This window comes from Oncorhynchus nerka, linkage group LG27 (assembly GCF_034236695.1).
Source record: "Oncorhynchus nerka isolate Pitt River linkage group LG27, Oner_Uvic_2.0, whole genome shotgun sequence".
Taxonomy (NCBI): Eukaryota; Metazoa; Chordata; class Actinopteri; order Salmoniformes; family Salmonidae; genus Oncorhynchus; species Oncorhynchus nerka.
In genome coordinates, this window is record NC_088422.1 from 55,237,934 (window position 1) to 55,259,452 (window position 21,519).

The 21,519-nt window shown below is 42.0% G+C and overlaps 1 protein-coding gene across 3 annotated transcripts in view; it reads right to left on the reverse strand.

Moving 5' to 3' along the window:
* Positions 1-2,727: 2,727 nt before the first annotated feature.
* Positions 2,728-21,519, reverse strand: part of lrp4 (low density lipoprotein receptor-related protein 4) — a 234,348-nt gene continuing 215,556 nt past the window's right edge. For 2 of the 3 annotated variants that reach the window (XM_029638670.2, XM_029638669.2), the window contains exons 33-38: positions 21,073-21,186; positions 20,842-20,953; positions 20,574-20,638; positions 17,154-17,241; positions 15,203-15,344; positions 2,728-6,730 (exon numbers count right to left, since the gene is read on the reverse strand). In XM_029638670.2, the coding sequence (XP_029494530.1) occupies positions 6,389-6,730; positions 15,203-15,344; positions 17,154-17,241; positions 20,574-20,638; positions 20,842-20,953; positions 21,073-21,186 (863 nt within the window). In that variant the 3' untranslated portion in view covers positions 2,728-6,388. Of the gene's footprint in view, positions 6,731-14,642; positions 14,706-15,202; positions 15,345-17,153; positions 17,242-20,573; positions 20,639-20,841; positions 20,954-21,072; positions 21,187-21,519 lie in introns of all 3 variants that reach the window. The other variant, XM_029638671.2, reaches the window with a different exon arrangement.

Sequence of the window (21,519 nt, forward strand, 5' to 3'; positions counted from 1 at the left end):
TTAGGAATTTGGGGACCTGAAATGCTGCAGGCATTTTTTTGGTAACCATCCCCAGATCTGTGCCTCGAGATCTAAGGGGAATTCCTTCGACCTCAGTACTTGGTTTTTGCTCTGATGTGCACTGTCAACTTTGGGACATTATATGGACAGGTGTGTGCCTTTCCAAATTATGTCTAATCAATTGATTTTAACACAGATGAACTCCAATTAAGTTATAGAAACATCTCAAGGATGATCAATGGAAGCAGGATGTGCCTGGTTGCTTTATCATTATGGGGTATTTATTGTTTGTAGATTGAGGAGGAAAAACAATTGAATACATTTTTGAATAAGGCTGTAATGTAACAAAATGTGGAAAAAGTGAAGGTGTCTGAAAACTTTCCGAATGCATTGTAATATTAATTTACAGTTGAAGTCGTTTGTTTACATACACCTTAGCCAAATACATCAACTCAGTTTTTCACAATTCCTGGCATTTAATCCTAGTAAAAATTCCCTGTTTTAGGTCAGTTAGGATCACCACGTAATTTGAAGAATGTGAAATGTCAGAATAATAGTAGAAGTATTTATTTCAGATTTTATTTATTTCATCACATACCCAGTGGGTCAGAAGTTTACATACACTCAATTAGTATTTGGTAGCATTGCCTTTAAATTGTTTGACTTGGGTCAGCCTTCCACAAGCTTCCCACAATAAGTTGGGTGAATTTTGGGCCATTTCTCCTGACAGAGCTGGTGTAACTGAGTCAGGTTTGTTGGCCTCCTTGCTCACACACACCTTTTCAGTTCTGCCCACACATTTTCTATGGGATTGAGGATTTTGTGAAGGCCACTCCAATACCTTGACTTTGTTGTCCTTAAGCCATTTTGCCACAACTTTGGAAGTATGCTTGGGGTCATTGTCCATTTGGAAGACCCATTTGCAACCAAGCTTAAACTTCCTGACTGATGTCTTGAGATGTGGCATCAACACATCCACGTAATTTTCCTCCCTCATGTTGTCATCTATTTTGTGATGTGCATCAGTCCCTCCTGCAGCAAAGCACCCCCGCAAATATGATGCTGCCACCCCCGTGCTTCATGGTTGGGATGGTGTTCTTCGGCATGCCTTTTTTCTCCAAACATAACGTTGTTCAATATGGCCGAACAGTCCTATATTTGTTTCATCAGACCAGATGACAAAGTACGATCTTTGTCCTCATGTGCAGTTGCAAATCGTAGTCTGGCTTTTTTAATGGGTGTATTGGAGCAGTGGCTTCTTCCTCGCTGAGCGGCCTTTCAGGTTATGTCGATATAGGAATCGTTTTACTGTGGATATAGACACTTTGCACCTGTTTCCTCCAGCATCTTCACAAGATCCTTTGCTGTTGTTCTGGGATTGATTTGCACAGGTCGCACCAAAATACGTTCCGCTCTAGGAGACAGAACGCATCTCCTTCCTGAGTGGTGTGACGGCTGCGAGGTCCCATGGTGTTTATACTTGCGTACTATTGTTTGATACAGATGAACGTGGTAACTTCAGGCATTTGGAAATTGCTCCTAAGGATGAACCAGACTTGTGGAGGTCTGCCATTTTTTTCAGAGGTCTTGGCTGATTTCTTTTGATTTTCCCATGATGTCATGCAAAGAGGCACTGAGTTTGAAGGCAGGCCTTGAAATACATCCACAGGTACACCTCCAATTGACTCAAATGATGTCAATTAGCGTATCAGAAGCTTCTAAAGCCATGTTTTCATTTTCTGGAATTTTCCAAGCTGTTTAAAGACAGTCAACTTAGTGCATGTAAACTTCTGACCCACTGGAATTGTGATACAGTGAATTATAAGTTAAATAATCGGTCTGTAAACAATTTTTGGAAAAATGACTTGTGTCATGCACAAAGTAGATGTCTTAACCGACTTGCCAAAACTATGGTTTAACAAGAAATTTGTGGAGTGGTTGAAAACGAGTTTTAATGACTCCAACCTAAGTGTGTGTAAACTTCCAACTTCAACTGTATGTAATTAAGCCTTTGCATGTGTAAGTTTTGTCTTTCTAATAAATATTATAATTAATTTGTGGAGCACGCTCAATGCACATGTGAAGGTTGTTGGTGCTTGCTTTGGTGTACAAATCATTTGACCGCCCTAATTTGAGATTATTCCCTTTTATTTATGAAAAGCTGAAACTGCCTTTTATTATTTATGATTTATTTCTGAAATTTTTGCTTAATTAAATTGATTTATATTATAGTGTTTCTGTTCCCCCCCAAAAAACAAAAATGCATTTTCCAGAAGCCTATGTATTGCCTACCTAAAACATCCATAAATACATTTCAAGTCCTTCAAAATAGAAACTACATATCCTAATGTTAGAAAGTATAATATAAACAAGATATAGGCTATTATGGGTGGGGTAGGCTAAATAATTATAACCGAATAGAAATAAAACACTGTCAATTAATAATCATATCAATGGATGGAATCAGTGAATGAATGGCTGCAGCAACCATTACACGATCTGACAAGCTGCATAACAGATGAGGCCTAATAGAGACAAAACACCAATTATGTCGTTCAAACGACAGTTACGCTTTTTTTCTTTTTATCCTTGGGTTTCAGGGCTTCCGTAAGATCTGCAGAGAGGAAGATCCATTGCTTCAAACTTGTGAGACAACAAGAAAATTGTGTCACGCAGTTTATATTAAAAGATAGCAAAGGGGTAATTCACTACATCACACAACACAGCTTGTTAGTACTGCAGGAAATTCATTTAGTATTTTTCATATTTACACATTAAGTGACAACCAAACAAAGAAATCATAAATATCTCTTTTAGTTAACTTTACAACAGTTATATGTGACCATTATTAAATAACTGGCAGCAACCCTATCATTTACAATGTTTGGAAACACAGTGGTTAAATAATCCAGCAAAACAAAAATGTTCTTCTCCAGTGAGTAATATTAATACAAGTAAAAACAATAATGAAATCCCTTTGTACAAAATACTCTCTATACAACAAAATCAACACAATATATTTGACAATTTGTCTGCTTAAAATGCATGGTAAAATCTGTACAGCTTAGAAACCTTCGCTGAGTGGGTGGGATTCTGTGTGTTAGCGTAGTTAATGATTGAAGCATTGGTCAGATTGATGCGTCTGTGATCCAACCATCAGAGACCTCAGGTAAAATAGCTGCCAAGACCTTCTCTCATTGGCATCAGTGCTGTGGAATTCCTGTCTAGCAGCAAATCAGCATGTTGCTGAACTTGAAGTTACTTCAAGATACATGGTTTTGAGAACTCAAACTGATATCTGTCCAGAGCAATGCTCTATTTCCCACCCTATGCATTTCAATGACAGATTGTACAGTACAAAACAATGTTAATCTAAGGGCTAAATTCAATCCGTAATGTTGAAGATCCGCACTACAGCGCGATTGAAATGTAAAGGCAATGTTCCCAAGTTCGCGGAGACTGCATTCACGGTAAACGCTGCATATGTAATATATATTGTTTTTATTTGAACAATATGGATGGTTCCGTAAATTACCAGTGGTATATTCTTTGTCTAAGGTAACACCTCTGTGATATATGGTTCATGGTAATCTCATATACTGTACGGTGCATTCGAAAAGTATTCAGACCCCTTGAATTTTTCCACATTTTTATGTTACAGCCTTATTCTAAAATAGATTCAATATTTTTCCCCCATCAATCTACACACAATACCCAACAACGACAACACTAAAACAGTTTGACATTTTTGCAAATGTATAAAAAAAAACTGAAATATCACATTTACATAAGTATTCAGACCCTTTAATCAGTACATTGTTGAAGCGCTTTTGGCAGTCTTCTTGTGTATGACGCTACAAGCTTGGCACACCTGCATTTGGGTAGTTTCTCCTATTCTTCTCTGCAGATCCTCTCAAGCTCTGTTAGGTTGGATGGGGAGTTTTGCTGCACAGCTATTTTCAGGTCTCTCCAGAGATGTTCGATTAGGTTTAAGTCCGGGCTCTGGCTTGGCCACTCAAGGACATTGAGACTTGTTCCAAAGCCACTCCTGCGTTGTCTTGGCTTTGTGCTTAGGGTCGTTGTCCTGTTGTAAGGTGAACCTTTCCCTCGATACAGTCTAGTATCCCAGTCCCTGCCGCTGAAAAACATCCCCACAGCATGATGCTGCCACCACCTTGCTTCACCGTAAGGATGGTGCCAGGTTTCCTCCAGACGTGATGCTTGGCATTCAGGCCAAAGAGTTCAATCTTGGTTTCATCAGACCGGAGAATCTTGTTTCTCATGGTCTGAGAGTCTTTACGTGCCTTTTGGCAAACTCCAAGAGGGATGTCATGTGCCTTTTACTGAGGAGTGGCTTCCCTCTGGCCACTTCCATAAAGGCCTGATTGTCCTTCTGGAAGGTTCTCCCATCTCCACAGAGAAACTCTGGAGCTCTGTCAGAGTGACCATTGTGTTCTTGTTCACCTCCCTGACCAAGGCCCTTCTCCCCCGATTGCTCAGTTTGGCCGGGCGGCCAGCTCTGGGAAGAGTCTTGGTGGTTCCAAATTTCTTCCATTTAAGAACGATGAAGGCCACTGTGTTCTTTGGAACCTTCTTCAGATCTGTGCCTCGACACAATCCTGTGTCTGAGCTCTATGGACAATTCCTCCGACCTCATGGCATGGTTTTTGCTCTGACATGGACTGTCAACTTTGGGACATTATAAAGACAGGTGTGTGCCTTTCCAAATAATGTCCAATCAGTTGAATTTACCACAGGTGGACTCCAATCAACTTGTAGAAATATTTCAAGGATGATCAATGGAAACAGGATGCACCTGAGCTCAATTTTGAGTCTTATTGCAAAAGGGTCTGAATACTTATGTAAATAAGGCATCTGTTTTACATTTTGTATAAAATGTGTAAACATTTCTAAAAAATAGTTTTCTCTTTGTCATTATGGGGTATTGTGTGGAGGTTGATGAGGGAAAAAACATATTTAATCAATTTCAGAATAAGGCCGTAAAGTAACAATGTGGAGAAGTCAATAAGTCTGAATGACATAATACACTGAAGCTTATTCTATAGTTTAGACTAGAACAGTGGGCACTAAGTGTACAGTGCTTTACAGGTTCAGAGATGACAGATATTTGCCTTAATCAGAACAGCTAAAAGAATGTCAAGCACATTTAACAAACTCCAAGAAATATCAAACTGAGGAAAGAAAAAAAATGAAAAAAATGTTTGGCACTTATACTTCATCGAGAATGCTATTCCACGAGGACCAGAAATGGTTTACTTGCAGTTTACTTTAGATTTTTAAAATGAATGGATTTCAACGATTGTTAATGCAGTTTCCAGTACCAGTCTAGAGTTCCCATTTCCAGTACCAATCTAGAGTACCAGTTTCCAGGACCTGTCTAGAGTACCAGTTAAGAGAGACCAGATAGATAAGTCCATGGTTGGTTTTAGAAGAGGAGGTAATACAATGTGAAACATGTTTGAAACCGATCGTCCCATTGCTGAGCTCTCCCATAGGTAACTGTCTGTCTGTCTGTCTGTCCTTTACGTGGCCTATAAAATGTTATTCTAGTATAAATGTAGACGTAGCGAAGCTCCACCCTTTGGCACATAAATATAGAGGTTTGAATGACTGGGTCATACTGTAATACAGATCTACACAACACTCTCACCATTCTTTAAAATCAGCAAAAACCAACTCAAAGAACAAAAAGTTCATAAATAGAGTTCATAAGGACATGGTATATGATGAGTGGCATTATAGAGAGAGCGAGCAGTTTGTTACATAGTCTCCTGCGGGAGTATATCGTTTTTAGCTTTGTCAAAAACTTCACAAAAAATGCAATGTAATATACTAAGCGGCCCTCACCTTGAGGGGTTGCATTCTTTAAAAAGGCTCCAGATGTCATTTCTTTCTCTGTTTGTCATTTCTTTTCTCAAAGTGTATTTTTTTGCTTTCTTTTTCCAGCATGCTTGTAAATTGTAATTCAGTCTGTTGCCTGAAGTGGGTTGCGGTGAGTCAGTTTGTGGTTGTGAGAGGGTGGTGGTAAGAGTGAGGATGTGTGTGTGTAAGACAAAGTCCAGCGGGCCAAGGAGATGCCAGATTTGTATGCATGCATAAATGTGTGTGTAGCATGAAGTATGTATGTGACTGTAATGTTTGTATGTACCACCTATCTGTGTGAGTGTCAGTTTGTGTATGACTCACTGTGGCCTGAAGCATAAGTACGTATCGTTTACTATATGCATGTATACTGTATACAGGTGTGTGTGTGTGTGTGTGTGTGTGTGTGTGTGTGTGTGTGTGAAAAAGGGTGTGTAGTGGAAGGGATCAGGAGGACTAAGGGTAAAGAGTAGGAGTAGGGAGGCAGTGAAGCAAGAGGCCTCCCTTACACCTCGCTCTCGGTGGAGGGTTTGCGCGCGGGGGTCCAGCCGGTGTCGGGCAGGCTGTGTTGGGGGTGGCGTTGGGGTGTGACGGTGACGGGGGTCAGCGTGTTTATGGACGAACACTCTGACGTCTCCTCTTGGAGCAACTGCTCTGTCTCGCCGTCGTCCAGCGAGGCGCTGCTGGCCTGCAGGGACACAGTGTCCGTGCGCATGCATGTGTGCAGACCACCACGTGACGGCTTCAGCTGCTTCAGGTCCTCCCAGTACAGCTCCTCGCTGGAGAGGAGACACACTCCTTCCACGATGCGAATCTTCTCCTTGGTGTAGCCACTGTCCCCGCCCCCCTGAGGAAGGAGAAAGAAGACACAGTAGAAGGGTTAACTGTGTTAGCCTTGTGCACGACGTAGACATCAACCATAATCACACATCTAGGGTCAGATGATCATATCCCTAAAAGCATTTGAGGGGATGAAGAATATCTGACCCTACATAAGTAGTTAGTGGAAAACTAATCCTGTATCAGTGGTTAGAGAGCAGCCATTTTGGAACAACTCATCAGAAAACAACTACAAACACTCCAGAGCAGGATGTTGTTGTAAATCTCTACCCATGCACAGTAGTAGTTTCCTTTCAGTGAGATGTCCTCTGGTCTTTCAGTTAGTTTTGTCATCAGTGCTTATGTGTTGAGTGGGGAAACTATGATATATCAAATGTGTCATCTCTTTACTGCATTTATTAGAATTCTTTTGTGGCTGGATTTTTTTGTGACTGAAACTGCTCCAGGTAATCAAAAGGTTAGAGTTGGGCTCAGGATTACATATGATAAACAGTGAATTCCCCCAAAATAAGACTGTGTAAAATGTCAGACATACAATACATAAAGCGAAAGGGTTTGCCAAACAAAGAACAGACTTTTCAATACCTCATTATTTGATATTATTAGGTCCATCCAAAGCCATAGATAGAGAAAGTGCATTCCAAAAGTATTCACACCCCTCAACTTTTTCCACGTTTAGGGTTATAAGGTGGAATTAAAATAGATTAAATTGGCATTGTTTTGTCAACGACCTACACAAAATGTTTGTATTATTTGCATATTATTTATTTTTTAATTCTCCAAACTGTCAAGTTGGTTGCTGATCATTGCTAGTGTTGCCATAGATATTCAAGACAATTTAAGTCAAAACTGTAACTAGGCCACTCAGGAACATTCAATGTTGTGTTGGTAAGCAACTCCATTGTACACCGGCTCGCGAAAGTGTTCACCCCCCTTGGTATTTTTCCTATTTTGTTGCCTTACAACCTGGAATTAAAATAGATTTTTTGGGGGGTTTGTATCATTTGATTTACACAACATGTATACTACTTTGAAGATGCATTTTTATTTATTTATTTATTGTGAAACAAACAAGAAATTAGACAAAAAAACAGAAAACTTGAGTGTGCATAACTAACTCTACTTTGTAGAGACACATTTTGCAGCAATTACAGCTGCAAGTCTCTTGGGGTATAAGCTTGGCACATCTAGCCACTGGGATTTTTGCCCATTCTTCAAGGCAAAACTGCTCCAGCTCCTTCAAGTTGGATGGGCTCCGCTGGTGTACAGCAATTGGATTGAGGTCTGGGCTTTGACTAAGCCATTCCAATATATTTAAATGTTTCCTCTTAAACCACTTGAGTGTTGCTTTAGCAGTATGTTTAGTGTCCTTGTCCTGCTGGAAGGTGAACCTCCATCCCAGTCTCAAATCTCGGGAAGACTGAAACAGGTTTACCTCAAGAATTTCCCTGTATTTAGCGCCATCCATCATTCCTTCAATTCTGACCAGTTTCCCAGTCCCTGCCGATGAAAAACATACCCACAACATGATGCTACCAACACCATGCTTCACTGTGGGGATGGTGTTCTCGGGTTGATGAGAGGTGTTGGGTTTGCGCAAGACATAGCATTTTCCTTGATGACAAAAAAGCTCAATTTTAGTGTAATCTGACCAGAGAACCTTCTTCCATATGTTTGGGGAGTCTCCCACATGCCTTTTGACGAACACCAAACATCTTTGATTATTTTTTTCTTTTAGCAATGGCTTTTTTTCTGGCCACCCTTCCACAAAGCCCAGCTCTGTGGAGTGTACGGCTTAAAGTGGTCCTGTTGACAGATATTCCAATCTCCACCGTGGAGCTTTGCAGCTCCTTCAGGGTTATCTTTAGTCTCTTTATTGCCTTATCTTTTATCTGATTAATGACCTCCTTGCCTGCTCCATGAGTTTTGGTAGGCGGCCCACTCTTGGCAGGTTTGTTGTGGTGCCAAATTCTTTCCATTTTTTATAATGGATGTAATGGTTCTCCGTGGGATTTTCAAAGTTTCAGATTTTATTTTTTTTTATTTTTAACTCAACCCTGATCTATACTTCTCCACAACTTTGTCCCTGAGCTGTTTGGAGAGCTCCTTGGTCTTCATGGTGCCCCTTGCTTAGTGGTGTTGAAGACTCTGGGGTCTTTCAAAACAGGTGTATATATACTGAGATCATGTGACACTTAAATAAAAATCCACTTGAAATCAGAAATCAGCCAAGACATCAGGAAAATAAATTGACCTCTACAAGTCTGGTTCATCCAGTTCATCGACGCGGTGGGCCTTTACGGCTGGGACTGCAAGTTTGTGTTCCTTTTTTTGGGATTCCGCGAGCGCTAGCTGCCTGTACTACAGACACCTGTCATTGTCATGGGAAAGACTCATTGTTATCTTTTTGTAAAACAACTGATTGCAGTAAAGAGCCAATCTGGATACTAAGGAGACCCTGAGGGAAATCGACGAGTACCAACAGCTTTACGCTATGGAGGAACAACATACTCCTTCATCGAAAGATCCGACCACCTCACAAAATAACTTATTATAATTATTAATCTACAGATACGGACGATATACTTACCATTGCGGTAGAGGCTAGTGCTCTGGCTGGAATCCATGCAACACTGGAACAGTTGTGTGAGTAGGTAGCAGGGCTGAGTGGGAGTTTGTAGTTCAGCCAGAGTAAAATTCTCAAGCTCCAAAGAGAAAACATGACACTCACAGCCAAGGTAAAAATCCACGATTCCAACATGGATTGTCTACTCAGGGAAAACAGGGTGATGAAGAAGTCGCTACTAGACATACAAAGTCGTAGCATTCGTGAAAATATTTTTTTCCCCGGGGATTCCTGAAGATGCAGCCAATAATCCAGAGGGTGCGATCAGAGAATTCATGCAATCTGCCTTGAAACTTCCCAAAGAGACTGTAAACAAGGTGGCTTTCCACCGAGTACACAGACATGGAGCTCAGAGCGACAAGACCAAGGGTCCCCGACTGATCATCGCAAAATTTGAACACTACCAACAAAAGTGGCTGATCAAAAGCAGAGGAAGGGAGCTTAAAGGGGCCAAATTCGGTCTCAATGACCAATTTCCAAGGGAGATGAAGAAACGCCATAAGAGACTGTATCCGGTACAAAGACAACAAAGGAAGGATGGTAGGTGTGCCTTTATCATTGTGGACAAACTCTTTATAGATGGACAGCTATTCCGAGACAGCTCCATGTGGCTGTACTAAATTTTACAGAGACTTCAGGTTACGAAAAAAAGAAGGTATGGGAACTGTAAAATTATCTGAACATTATCAAGTGGATATGAACACACACGTACTCAATTACATGCTTGCTTACACATAAGGACACACCTGATCTCGCTCCTCTCTCACTCTTCTCTCTATTGTCGAGAACTCTTTTATAATTTATTGTGTTTATCGTTTGTCTATCTTTTTATGTATTTGTCTACACGTTTATATATGTTTACAACAAGCAGGAGGAAGATATCAGAATAGGGGAATTGGGGAATAATAACATATTGTATGGAATACATTTGTTCTGTTGTGAAGTAATGCAAGGTGAAACGTCAATTGCTATGGAAATGCTGGGATGTGTTTTTCAATTATGTTAAAGGTAATTATGATGCAACTATGATGGTGATACGATATGGATTACAATTATCATCATGCATATCAATATGTTACACACAGACACTCAACCATGCAAATTGGCAGAGTTATTATTTATTTGGACATCACACATTATAGTCTTACTCTTATACAGACATCGTACACACTCACTATATCACATCCAATATCATACACATCAACCTACTCAGATTTGCTACACACATAATATCTTGTCTCAATTTTCAGTCTTCTGATCAGTCTTTACACAGCTAAAAGAAAAGGAATATAACATATACTGTTTACAGGAAACTCACTCTACATCCTTAGATGAAGTTGCGTGGAAAAAGGAATTGGGTGGTGAAATAATTTTCCGTCATGGACAAAGGAACTCAAAGGGTGTGATGATATTAATTAACAAACATTTCGATCTGAATGTGCAAATTGTCAGGAATGATTCGCAAGGAAGGTGGATCATTTTGAATATGAAAGTGGACGAAAAAGAGATTTGACTCATTGAGTATACTACTAGCCAACATCCATCCAGTCTCTTGACAACAAGGTAGGTGAAATTCGAGCAAGGGTTGCCTTCCAGAGAGACATCTGAGATTGAAACATTTTCAGTTTCATGGAAACATGGCTCTCTCTCGGGACATGTTGTCAGATTCGGTTCAGCCACCGGGCTTCTCCATGCATCGCGCCGACAGAGATAAACCGCTCTCTGGGAAAAGGAAGGGCGGGTGTGTATGCTTTATGATTAATGACTCATGGTGTAATCATAACAACATACAGGAACTCAAGAGACTTCTGCTCACCCGATCTAGAATTCCTTACAATCAAGTGCCGGCCATTTTACCTACCAAGAGAATTCTCGTCAGTTATAGTCACAGCTGTGTACATTCCCCCTCAAGCAGACACCAAGACGGCCATCAAGGAACTTCACTGGACTATATGCCAACTGGAAACCATACATATCCTGAGGCTGCATTTATTGTTTGTTGTGGGCAATACCGTCGACCACTGCTACTCTAACTTCCGCGATGCATACAAAGCCATCCCCCACCCTCCCTTCGGCAAATCCGACCGCAACGCCATCTTGCTCCCTCCGTCTTATAGGAAGAAACTCACAGGATGTACCAGTGACGTGAACCATTCAATGCTGGTCCAACCAATCGGAAGCCACACTTCAAGAATGTTTTGATCATGCAGACTGGAATGTGTTCCGGTCAGCCTCAGAGAACAACATCGACCTATACGCTGACTCAGTGAGTGCATTTATAAAGAAGTGCATTGGAGATGTTCTACCCACTGTGACTATTAAAACCTACCTTAACCAGAAACCATGGATGGATGTCTGAATATAAACAGTGTAGCTATTCCCTCCGCAAGGCAGTCAATCAAGTGAAATGCCAGTACAGGGACAAAGTGGAGTCGCAATTCAATGGCTCAAACATGAGGCCATTAAAATAAATCCAGCAACGTCACGCTTCCAGACAAACTAAACACCTTCTTTGCCTGTTTTGAGGATAATACAATGCCACTGTCGTGGTCCACTAACAAGGACTCCCCCCCCCCCCTCCGTGGCTGACATGAGTATAACATTTAAACGTGTTAACCCTCGCAAGGCTGCTGGCCCAGCTGGCATCCCTAGCCACGTCCTCAAAGCATGCGCAGACCAGTTGTGTTTACAGACATATTCAATCGCTCTCTATCCCAGTATGTTGTCCCCACATGCTTCAAGATGGCTACCATTGTGCCTGTACCCAAGAAGGCAAAGATAACTGAACTACCGTAATTGCTGGACTATAAGCAGCTACTTTATTCCCACGCTTTGAACCTCGCGGTTTATACAATGACGCGGCTAATTTATGGATTATTCCCGCTTTCACAAGATTCATGCCGCCAGAAAACTGAGCACCGTCACATAATGTGACGTAAAATAGAGCGTGCTCAAACTTCCCATCATTCTGATTACGGTAGTAATTTTGTCACCCTAATCATGGCAAAGACACAGAGAAATGCATATGATGCAGCTTTCAAGTTGAAGGCGATTGATCTGGCTGTTGGAAAAGGAAAGAGAGCTGCTGCATGGGAGCTTGGCCTTAATGAGTCGATGATAAGACGTTGGAAACAGCAGCGTGAGGAACTGACTCAGTGCAAAAAGCCAACAAAGGCTTTCAGAGGGAAGAAAAGCAGATGGCCCAAAGTATTTGCAGCCACTCGACATCAGTGTAAATCGTGCATTTAAGGTGGCGCTCCTTGTTCAGTGGGAGTCTTGGATGACAAGTGGGGAGAATTCCTTCACTAAAACGGGCTGCATGCGAAGAGCAACTTATGGTCAAGTCTGCCAGTGGGTCCTGACAGCGTGGAGCATTCTCAAAAAATCCACTATCATCAACGGGTTTCGAAAGGCTGGACTGCTGCGTGTTGAAGGGGCAGCATGAGCTCAGCGGGGTATTTGCCTCCGGATGAAAGTGACGAGAGCGACAATGAAAACGATCCAACATCAGATGAAGCAATTCTGAGGCTATTCATCTCCGACACCGAAGGAGATGACTTCAGTGGTTTCAGTGCACAGGAGGAGGAAGATAGTGACCAAGTTCATTTGTTTCAATGTACCGGTAGGCACCTGCGGCTTATAGACATGTGCGGCGTATTTATGTACAAAATACATATTTTTTAATAATTCAGTGGGTGCGGTTTATATTCAGGTGCGCTTAATAGTCCAGCAATTACGGTAAATGACTACCGCCCCGTAGAACTCACTACTGCAACATGAAGTGCTTTGAGAGACAAGTCAAGGATGATATCACCTCCACCTTACCGGCCACCCTAGACCCACTTCAGTTTGCATACCGCCCCAACAGGTCCACAGACGATGCAATCGCCATCACACTGCCCTATTCCATCTGGGCAAAAGGAATACCTATGTAAGAATGCTGTTCATTTGACTACAGCTCAGCATTCAACACCACAGTACCCTCCAAGCTCATTCAATCATCAAGTTTGCAGACGACACTACATTGGTAGACTTGATTACCAACAACGACGAGAGCCTACAGGGAGGAGGTGAGGGCACTCAGATTGTGGTGTCAGGAAACAGCAGAGGGAGCACCCCCCTATCCACATTGAAGGGACAGCAGTGGAGAAGGTGGAAAGTTTTAAGTGCCTCTGCATACACATCACAGACAAACTGAAATGGTCCACTCCCACAGACAGTGTGGTGAAGAAGGAGCAACAGCGCCTCTTCAACCTCAGGAGGCTGAAGAAATTGGTCTTGCCACCCAAAACCCTGACAAACTTTTCCAGATGCAAAATCGAGAGCATCCGGTCGGGCTGTATCACAGCCTGGTAAGACAACTGCATCGCACTCGACTGCAAGGCTCTCCAGAGGGTGGTGCGGTCTGCACAACGCATCACCGGTGGAAAACTACCTGCCCTCCATGACACCTACAGCACCCGATGTCACAGGAAGGCCAAAAAGATCAACAAGGACATCAACCACCCGAGCCACTGCCTGTTCACACCGCTATCATCCAGAACGCGGGGTCAGTACAGGTGAATCAAAGCTGGGACCGAGAGACTGAAAACAGCTTCTATCTCAAGGCCATCAGACTGCTAAACAGCCATCACTAACTCAGAACAGGCACTAGCCACATCACAAGTCACTTTATATAATGCACTCTAAATAATGCAACTTTAATAATGTTTACTTATCTTACATTACTCATATCACATGTTTATACTGTATTTTATACCATTTACTGCACCTTGCCTATGCCGCTCGGCCATCCATATACATGTTCTCATTCAGCCCTTTAGATTTGTGTGCATTAGGTCGTTGTTGGGGAATTGTTAGATTACTTGTTAGATATTACTGCACTATCGGAACTAAAAGCACAAGCATTTCGCTAACCATGTGTATGTGACAAAAAAAACTTGATTTGATTGTGTGTATGCCAGTGACACACAATCTCAATGTAATCCATGTTAAATTCAGGCTGTAGCACAACAAATGTGGAAAAAGTCAAGGGGTGTGAGAATTTTCTGAAGGCACTGTTTGTCTCTACATTTGAAAAATCATTAGTAAAGTCAGCCATCAGAAAGAGTCAGTTGTCACACAAGATCAAGCAGAGCAACAATAGTAGACACATGAGAGAGAGAGCATGTACACATGTTAGGTGAAGGTGGGGACAAGAGAAAGAGACAAAAGGAGTGGGAGATACAAGAGGAGTGAAAAAGAGAGTGATAAGGTTGATTGATGGAGGGATTCCCCCATGGTGTGTGACTACCTCTGCGCAGGACAAAACAGGTCAAAAGAATAAAGGAGAGAGGCTGTTGTAAGGATGAGAGAGCTGCAGTGAAGGAGAGGGGAAGAGAAGAAAAGAGAGATGAGTGGACGGGTCGGCCACCCCTTGTGCCTCTTCATGTTTGGTTATAATAAAACTACTGTAAAGCAATCTATCTACAGCATAGGAGATAGAGACAAACATTGAAAACTAGTATTTGTCTCAATGGTTACTTCTAGCCATACCTTTTGAAACCCGGTCATAATAGGCATACAGAATCCCAATGGATTCACAAATGTATCCATTATTCTATTAAAACGTTAGGTACTTTCTTATTCTCATCAAAGTCTGAAGTGAGAGATAAGGCAGATTCACCAGTGCAAACGTTGCATGTTATTATATAAGAATAACATACATTTCTGTTTCACCTTCAAATCGTGATTTCACATTTATGCTTTAGACCCTCCAGAAAAATATCTGCTGCAAATGCTTGCACATGAAAAAAGCTAGGCTAGAACTCTGTCGTCATTTTCTTGAAATACTAAATAGGCCTGAGTAGTTACCTCTTTCTTATACCGTAGCTGGTTGTAAATGGGCGGCTTTTGAGAGGTCTCAATCTTGACCTCTTGCGTTGATGTCCTATATGAGGGGTTACTGTAGGTCAGGTTGCTCACCCCGGGGTCAGCAAACTTGGACTTTTTGTGTCTGAGGATAGAAAGATGGGTAAACACATTGTACACACAGTCCACTGGATAAAACTGTCCATGGGGTGGCTATCTAGGTTAGCTCCCACAACAGACAAATGTCACAGGTCTAATATAGCTTCCTCTCTGTGTGATCTTTATCTGCACTGACATGAAACAACAAGTTACATGACAGTAACATTGGCCAAATCTATTGGTGCTAAAATTGTTTGCACCTAATCACTTATTTCCGATCTGGGCAGATAAAGGGATGGAGAATAGACATATATACACTACCGTTAAAAGTTTGGAGTCACATAGAAATGTACTTGTTTTTGAAAGAAAAAATAAAAATAACATCAAATTGATCAGAAATACAGTGAAGACATTGTAAATGACTATTGCTGCTGGAAACGGCATATTATTATGGAATATCTACATAGGCGTACAGAGGCCCATTATCAGCAACCATCACTCCTGTGTTCCAATGTCACGTTGTGTTAGTCAAGTTTATCATTTTAAAAGGCTAATTGATCATAAGAAAACCCTTTTGGAATTATGTTAGCACAGTTGAAAACTGTTGTTGTAATTATAAAGAAGCAATAAAATGGGCCTTCTTTAGACAAGTTGAGTATCTGGAGCATTAGCATTTGTGGGTTCAATTACAGGCTCAAAATGGCCAGAAACAAAGACCTTTCTTCTGAAACTCGTTAGTCTATTCTTGTTCTGAGAAATGAAGGCTATTCCATGCGAGAAATTGCCAAGAAACTGAAGATCTCTTACAACACTGTGTACTACTCCCTTCACAGAACAGCGCAAACTGGCCATAACCAGAATAGAAAGAGGAGTGGGAGGCCCCAGTGCACAACTGAGCAAGAGGACAAGTACATTAGAGTGTCTAGTTTGAGAAACAGACATCTCAAGTCCTCAACTGGCAGCTTCATTAAATAGTACCCGAAAAAAAAAACAGTCTCAACGTCAACAGTGAAGAGGCGACTCCGGGATGCTGGCCTTCAAGGCAGAGTTGCAAAGAAAATGCAATATCTCAGACTGGCCAATAAAAAGAAAATATTAAGATGGGCAAAATAACACAGGCACTGGACAAAGGAACTCTGCCTAGAAGGCCAGCATCCCGGAGCCGCCTCTTCACTGTTGACTTTGAGACTGGTGTTTGGCGGGTACTATTTAATGAAGCTGCCAATTGAGGACTTGTGAGGCGATTGTTTCTCTCCCACAAATGCTGATGCTCCAGATACTCAACTAGTCTAAAGAAGGAGTTTTTTTGCTTCTTTAATCAGAACAACAGTTTTCAGCTGTGCTAACATAACTATAAAAGGGTTTTCTAATTATCAATTAGCCTTTTAAAATGATAATGTTGGATTAGCTAACGCAACATGCCATTGGAACACAGGAGTGATGGTTGCTGATAATGGGCCTCTGTACGCCTATGTAGATATTCCATTACAAATCACAGTTTCCAGCTACAATAGTCATTTACAACATTAACAATGTCTATACTGTATTTCTGATCAATTTTATTAGATTTTAATGGACAGAAAATGTGCTTTTCTTAAAAAAAGACATTTCTAAGTGATCCCAAACTTTTAAACGGTAGTGTACATATACTTTTTATTACTAGCACTAACTTTGTTGATGACTTCTTAATTGAGGAACATTTTACTTACTATGACTAATGTAGTTGTCTCACTTAGCCTCTTTAAGATGAATGTACTAACAATAAATTGCTCTAGATTAGAGCTTCTGATAAATTACTCAAATGTAAATGTCAAATGACAGGAATTTTGAGTATTTAGAGAGGACTTGGTCTTACCTGTAAATAATGAAGGCAGTGATGATTATCAGGATGGCCAGAATGGTCAACGCTCCTCCAATCACATAGCTGATATGAAGCCCCTCCCCTGTGAAAGAAGCGTTGCAGATGAACAAATCAAATTGTATTTGTCACATGCGCCGAATACAACAGGTGTAGACCTTACTTACAAGCCCTTAACCAACAATGCAATTTTAAGAAAATACCCCCAAAAAAGAGAAGAATAACAAACAATTTAAGAGCAGCAGTAATTATCAATAGTGGGGCTATATACACACGGGGTACCAGTACAGAGTCAATGTGCGGGGGCACCGGTGTCAAGGTAATTGAGGTAATATGTCCATGTAGGTAGAGTTATTAAAGTGACTATGCATAGATAATAACAGACAGTAGCAGCAGCATAGAAGGGGGGCCCCGGGGGCAATGCAAATAGTCTGGGTAGCCATTTGATTAGCTGTTCAGGAGTCTTATGGCTTGTGGGTAGCAGCTGTTGAGAAGCCTCTTGGACCTAGACTTGGCGCTCCAGTACCGATTGCCGTGCGGTAGCAGAGAGAACAGTCTATGACTAGGGTGGCTGGACTCGTTGGCAATTTCTAGGGACTTCCTCTGACACCTCCTGATATAGAGTTCCTGGATGGCAGGAAGCTTGGCCCCAGTGATGTACTGGGCCATAGGCACTACCCTCTGTAGTGCCTTGCGGTCGGAGGCCGAGCAGTCGCCATACCAGGCAGTGATACAATCCGTCAGGACGCTCTCGATGGTGCAGCTTTAAAATCATTTGAGGATCTGAGGACCCATGCCAAATATTTTCAGTCTCCTGAGGGGGAATATGTTTTTTTCATGCCCTCTTTGCGACTGTCTTGGTATGTTTGGACCATGTTAGTTGGTTGGTGATGTGGACGCCAAGGTACTTAAAGCTCTCAACCTGCTCCACTAAAGCCTCGCCGATGAGAATGGGGACGTGCTTGGTCCTCCATTTCCTGTAGTCCACGATCATCTCCTTTGTCTTGATCACGTTGAGGGAGAGGTTGTTGTCGGTGATCAGGCCTACCACTGTTGTGTCATCAGAAAACGTAATGATGGTGTTGGAGTCGTGCCTGGCCATGCAGTCATGAGTGAACAGGGAGTACCAGGAGGGGACTGAGCACGCACCCCTGAGGGGCCCCCATGTTGAGGATCAGCGTGGCAGATGTGTTGTTACTTACCCTTACCACTTGGGGGAGGACCGTCAGAAAGTCCAGGATCCAGTTGCAAAGGGAGGTGTCTCGTCCCAGGGTCCTTATCTTAGTGATGAGCTTTGAATGCACTATGGTGTTGAACGCTGAGCTGTAGTAAATTAAGAGCATTCTCACATAGGTGTTTCTTTTGTCCAGGTGGGAAAGGGCAGTGTGAAGTGCAATAGAGATTGCATCATTTGTGGATCTGTTAGGGCGGTATGCAAATTGGATTTGGTCTAGTGCTTCTGGCATAATGGTGTTGATGTGAGCCATGAACAGCCTTTCAAAGCACTTCATGGCTAAAGACTTGAGTGCTACGGGTTTGTCAACGTTTAGGCAGGTGACCTTAGTGTTGTTGGGCACAGGGACTATGGTGGTCTGCTTGAAACATGTTATTACAGACTCAGACAGGCAGAGGTTGAAAATGTCAGTGAAGACAGTTGGTTAACGCCTGCTCAAAGCACACATTCTAGTAATCCTTGTGGCCCAGTGGCCTTGTGAATGTTGACCTGTTTAAAGGTCTTTTCTCACATCAGCTGCGGAGAGCGTGATCAAACAGTCGTCCAGAACAGCTGATGCTCTCATGCATGTTTCAATGTTACTTGCCTCGAAGCGAGCATAGAAGTTATTTAGCTCGTCTGGTAGGCTTGTGTCGCTGGGCAGCTCTCGGCTTTGCTTCCCTTTGTAGTCTGTAATAGATTGCAAGCCCTGCCACATCTGACGAGTGTCGGAGCCGGTGTAGTACGATTCGATCTTAGTCCTGTTTGATGGTTCGTCGGAGGGCATAGTGGGATTTCTTATAAGCTTCCGGGTTTCAGTGCCAGTAATCCATGGTTTCTGGTTGGGGTATGTACGGTATGCAATTATTGATAAAGCCAGTGACTGATGTGGTGTACTCCTCAATGGCATTGGAAGAATCCCAGAACATAGCAAAACATGTGCTAGCAAAACAGTCCTGTAGTTTAGCATCTACTTCATCTGACCACTTCTTTATTGACCGAGTCACTGGTGCTTCATGCTTTAATTTTTGCTTGTCAGCAGGAATCCAGAGGATAGAGTTATGGTCAGATTTGCCAAATGGAGGGCGAGGGAGAGCTTTGTACGCATCTCTGTTTGTGGAGTAAAGGTGGTCTAGAATTGTTTTTCCTCTAGTTGCACATTTAACATGTTGATAAAAATGAGGTAAACTGATTTAAGTTTCCCTGCATTAAAGTCCTCGGCCACTAGGAACGCCGCCTCTGTATGAGCGTTTTCCTGTTTGCTTATGGCGGAATACAGTTCATTGAGTGCAGTTTTAGTGCCAGCCTCAGTCTGTGGTGGTATGTAGACATCTATGAAAAATACATATGAAAACTCTCTAGGTAGGTAGTGTGGTCTACAGCTTATGAGATACTCTACCTTAGGCGAGCAAAACGTTAAGACTTCCTTAGATATCGTGCACCAGCTATTGTTTACAAATATGCATAGGCCCCCGCTCTGTGTCTTACCAGAGGCTGCTGTTCTGTCCTGCCGATAGTGTAAAATCCACCAGTTGTCTGTTCTTAATGTCGTCGTTCAGCCACGACTCGATGAAACATAAGATATTACAGTTTTTAAATGTCCTGTTGGTAAGATATATACGTGCTTTCAGTTTGTCCCATTTATTCCCCAGCGATTGAACGTTAGCTAGCAGAATGGAAGGCAAGGGCAGATTAGACACTCGTCGCGTGATCCTCACAAGGCACCCTGATCTCTTTCCGCAAAACCTCTGTTTCCTTTTCCAGCAAATCTTGGGGATCTGGGCCTGGTCGGGTGTCTATAGAAGCATACCCCTCCCGTCCGACTCAATGAAGAACTCTTCGTCCAATTTGAGGTCCCAGTTCTGATGTCCAGAAGCTCTTTTCGGTCATAAGAGACGGTAGCAGCAACATTTTGCACAAAACAAGTTACGAACAATGCGAAAAAACAAACAAAATATCGTGGTTGGTTAAGAGCCGATAAAAACGGCAGCCCTCCCCTCCGGCGCCATTTTCCTCCAACATCAACCAATGAGTGGATTACACTGCTATGACATCTAAACAATGAGATATAGCCTATAAAATCAACACTGTGCATTTGAAAGTGAATAAGTTATTATGATGATGCAAAGTGTGATGAAGATGCTACTGAGGGTAATAATCATGATAATGATGATGATGGTGAAGCTGACTGATCTTTATCTTACCGTGAGGAGCCGTCACCACGTTGCTCTCTAAGCAGCCCTCCACACTCAGGCTCTTGTCTGTGCAGCTACAAAACGGGATGTAAAAAACCCAAAACATTTACCATCAAACTGAGCCTATACTTTCTCACAAACTGAAGATATAAAAGTAAAGCATAGTGATACAAGGTATTTAGTCAATATTCATATAAGACAGCACTCATTATGTATCAATATGATCCCTTCAGGTCATGGCCAATTAGGTAAAATGTCAGGCCTGTTGTTGACATACTTAATCAGTGGGGGTCCTTGCTGAGGCGTGTCTGTGGGGGCTTTGGGGATCTTGTTAGGGGCTGGGGTGCTGGTGGTCTCTCTGTCTGGTGAGGTTGGCACATAACCTGAGACTAAACAGAGGAATAAATAAACAGATCACACACAAAACTGGAATGTTGCTTATCAAAATAAGTTGTTTCTCACACGCATGCAAGTACACACACAAACACACACACACACACAAACTCACTTGTGGAGCATGGCCTGCTGTCTGGTTCATCAGGGCAGGCACAGACAAAGCTGTTTGTATTAGCGAAGCAGAGATGAGTACATCCTCCATTATTCACCCCACAGTGGTTAGTGCCTGCATGGAAAAGAAAAGGCTTACTTTAACCTCTTCAACTTTTGTGCCATTTTCACAATGGCACATATAAATCAATTAACATTTTATTGGTCACATACACACTTAGCAGATGTTATTGTGGGTGTAGCGCAATGCTCGTGTTCCCAGCTCCAACAGTGCAGTAGTACCTAACAATTCACAACAATTCACAAATCTAAAAGTACAAGAATGAAACTAAGAAATATATAAATATTAGGACGAGCAATGCTGGAGTGGTATTGACTAAATACAGTAGAATATAATATAGTATATACATATGAGATGAGTAAAGCAGTATGTAAACAGTATTAAAGT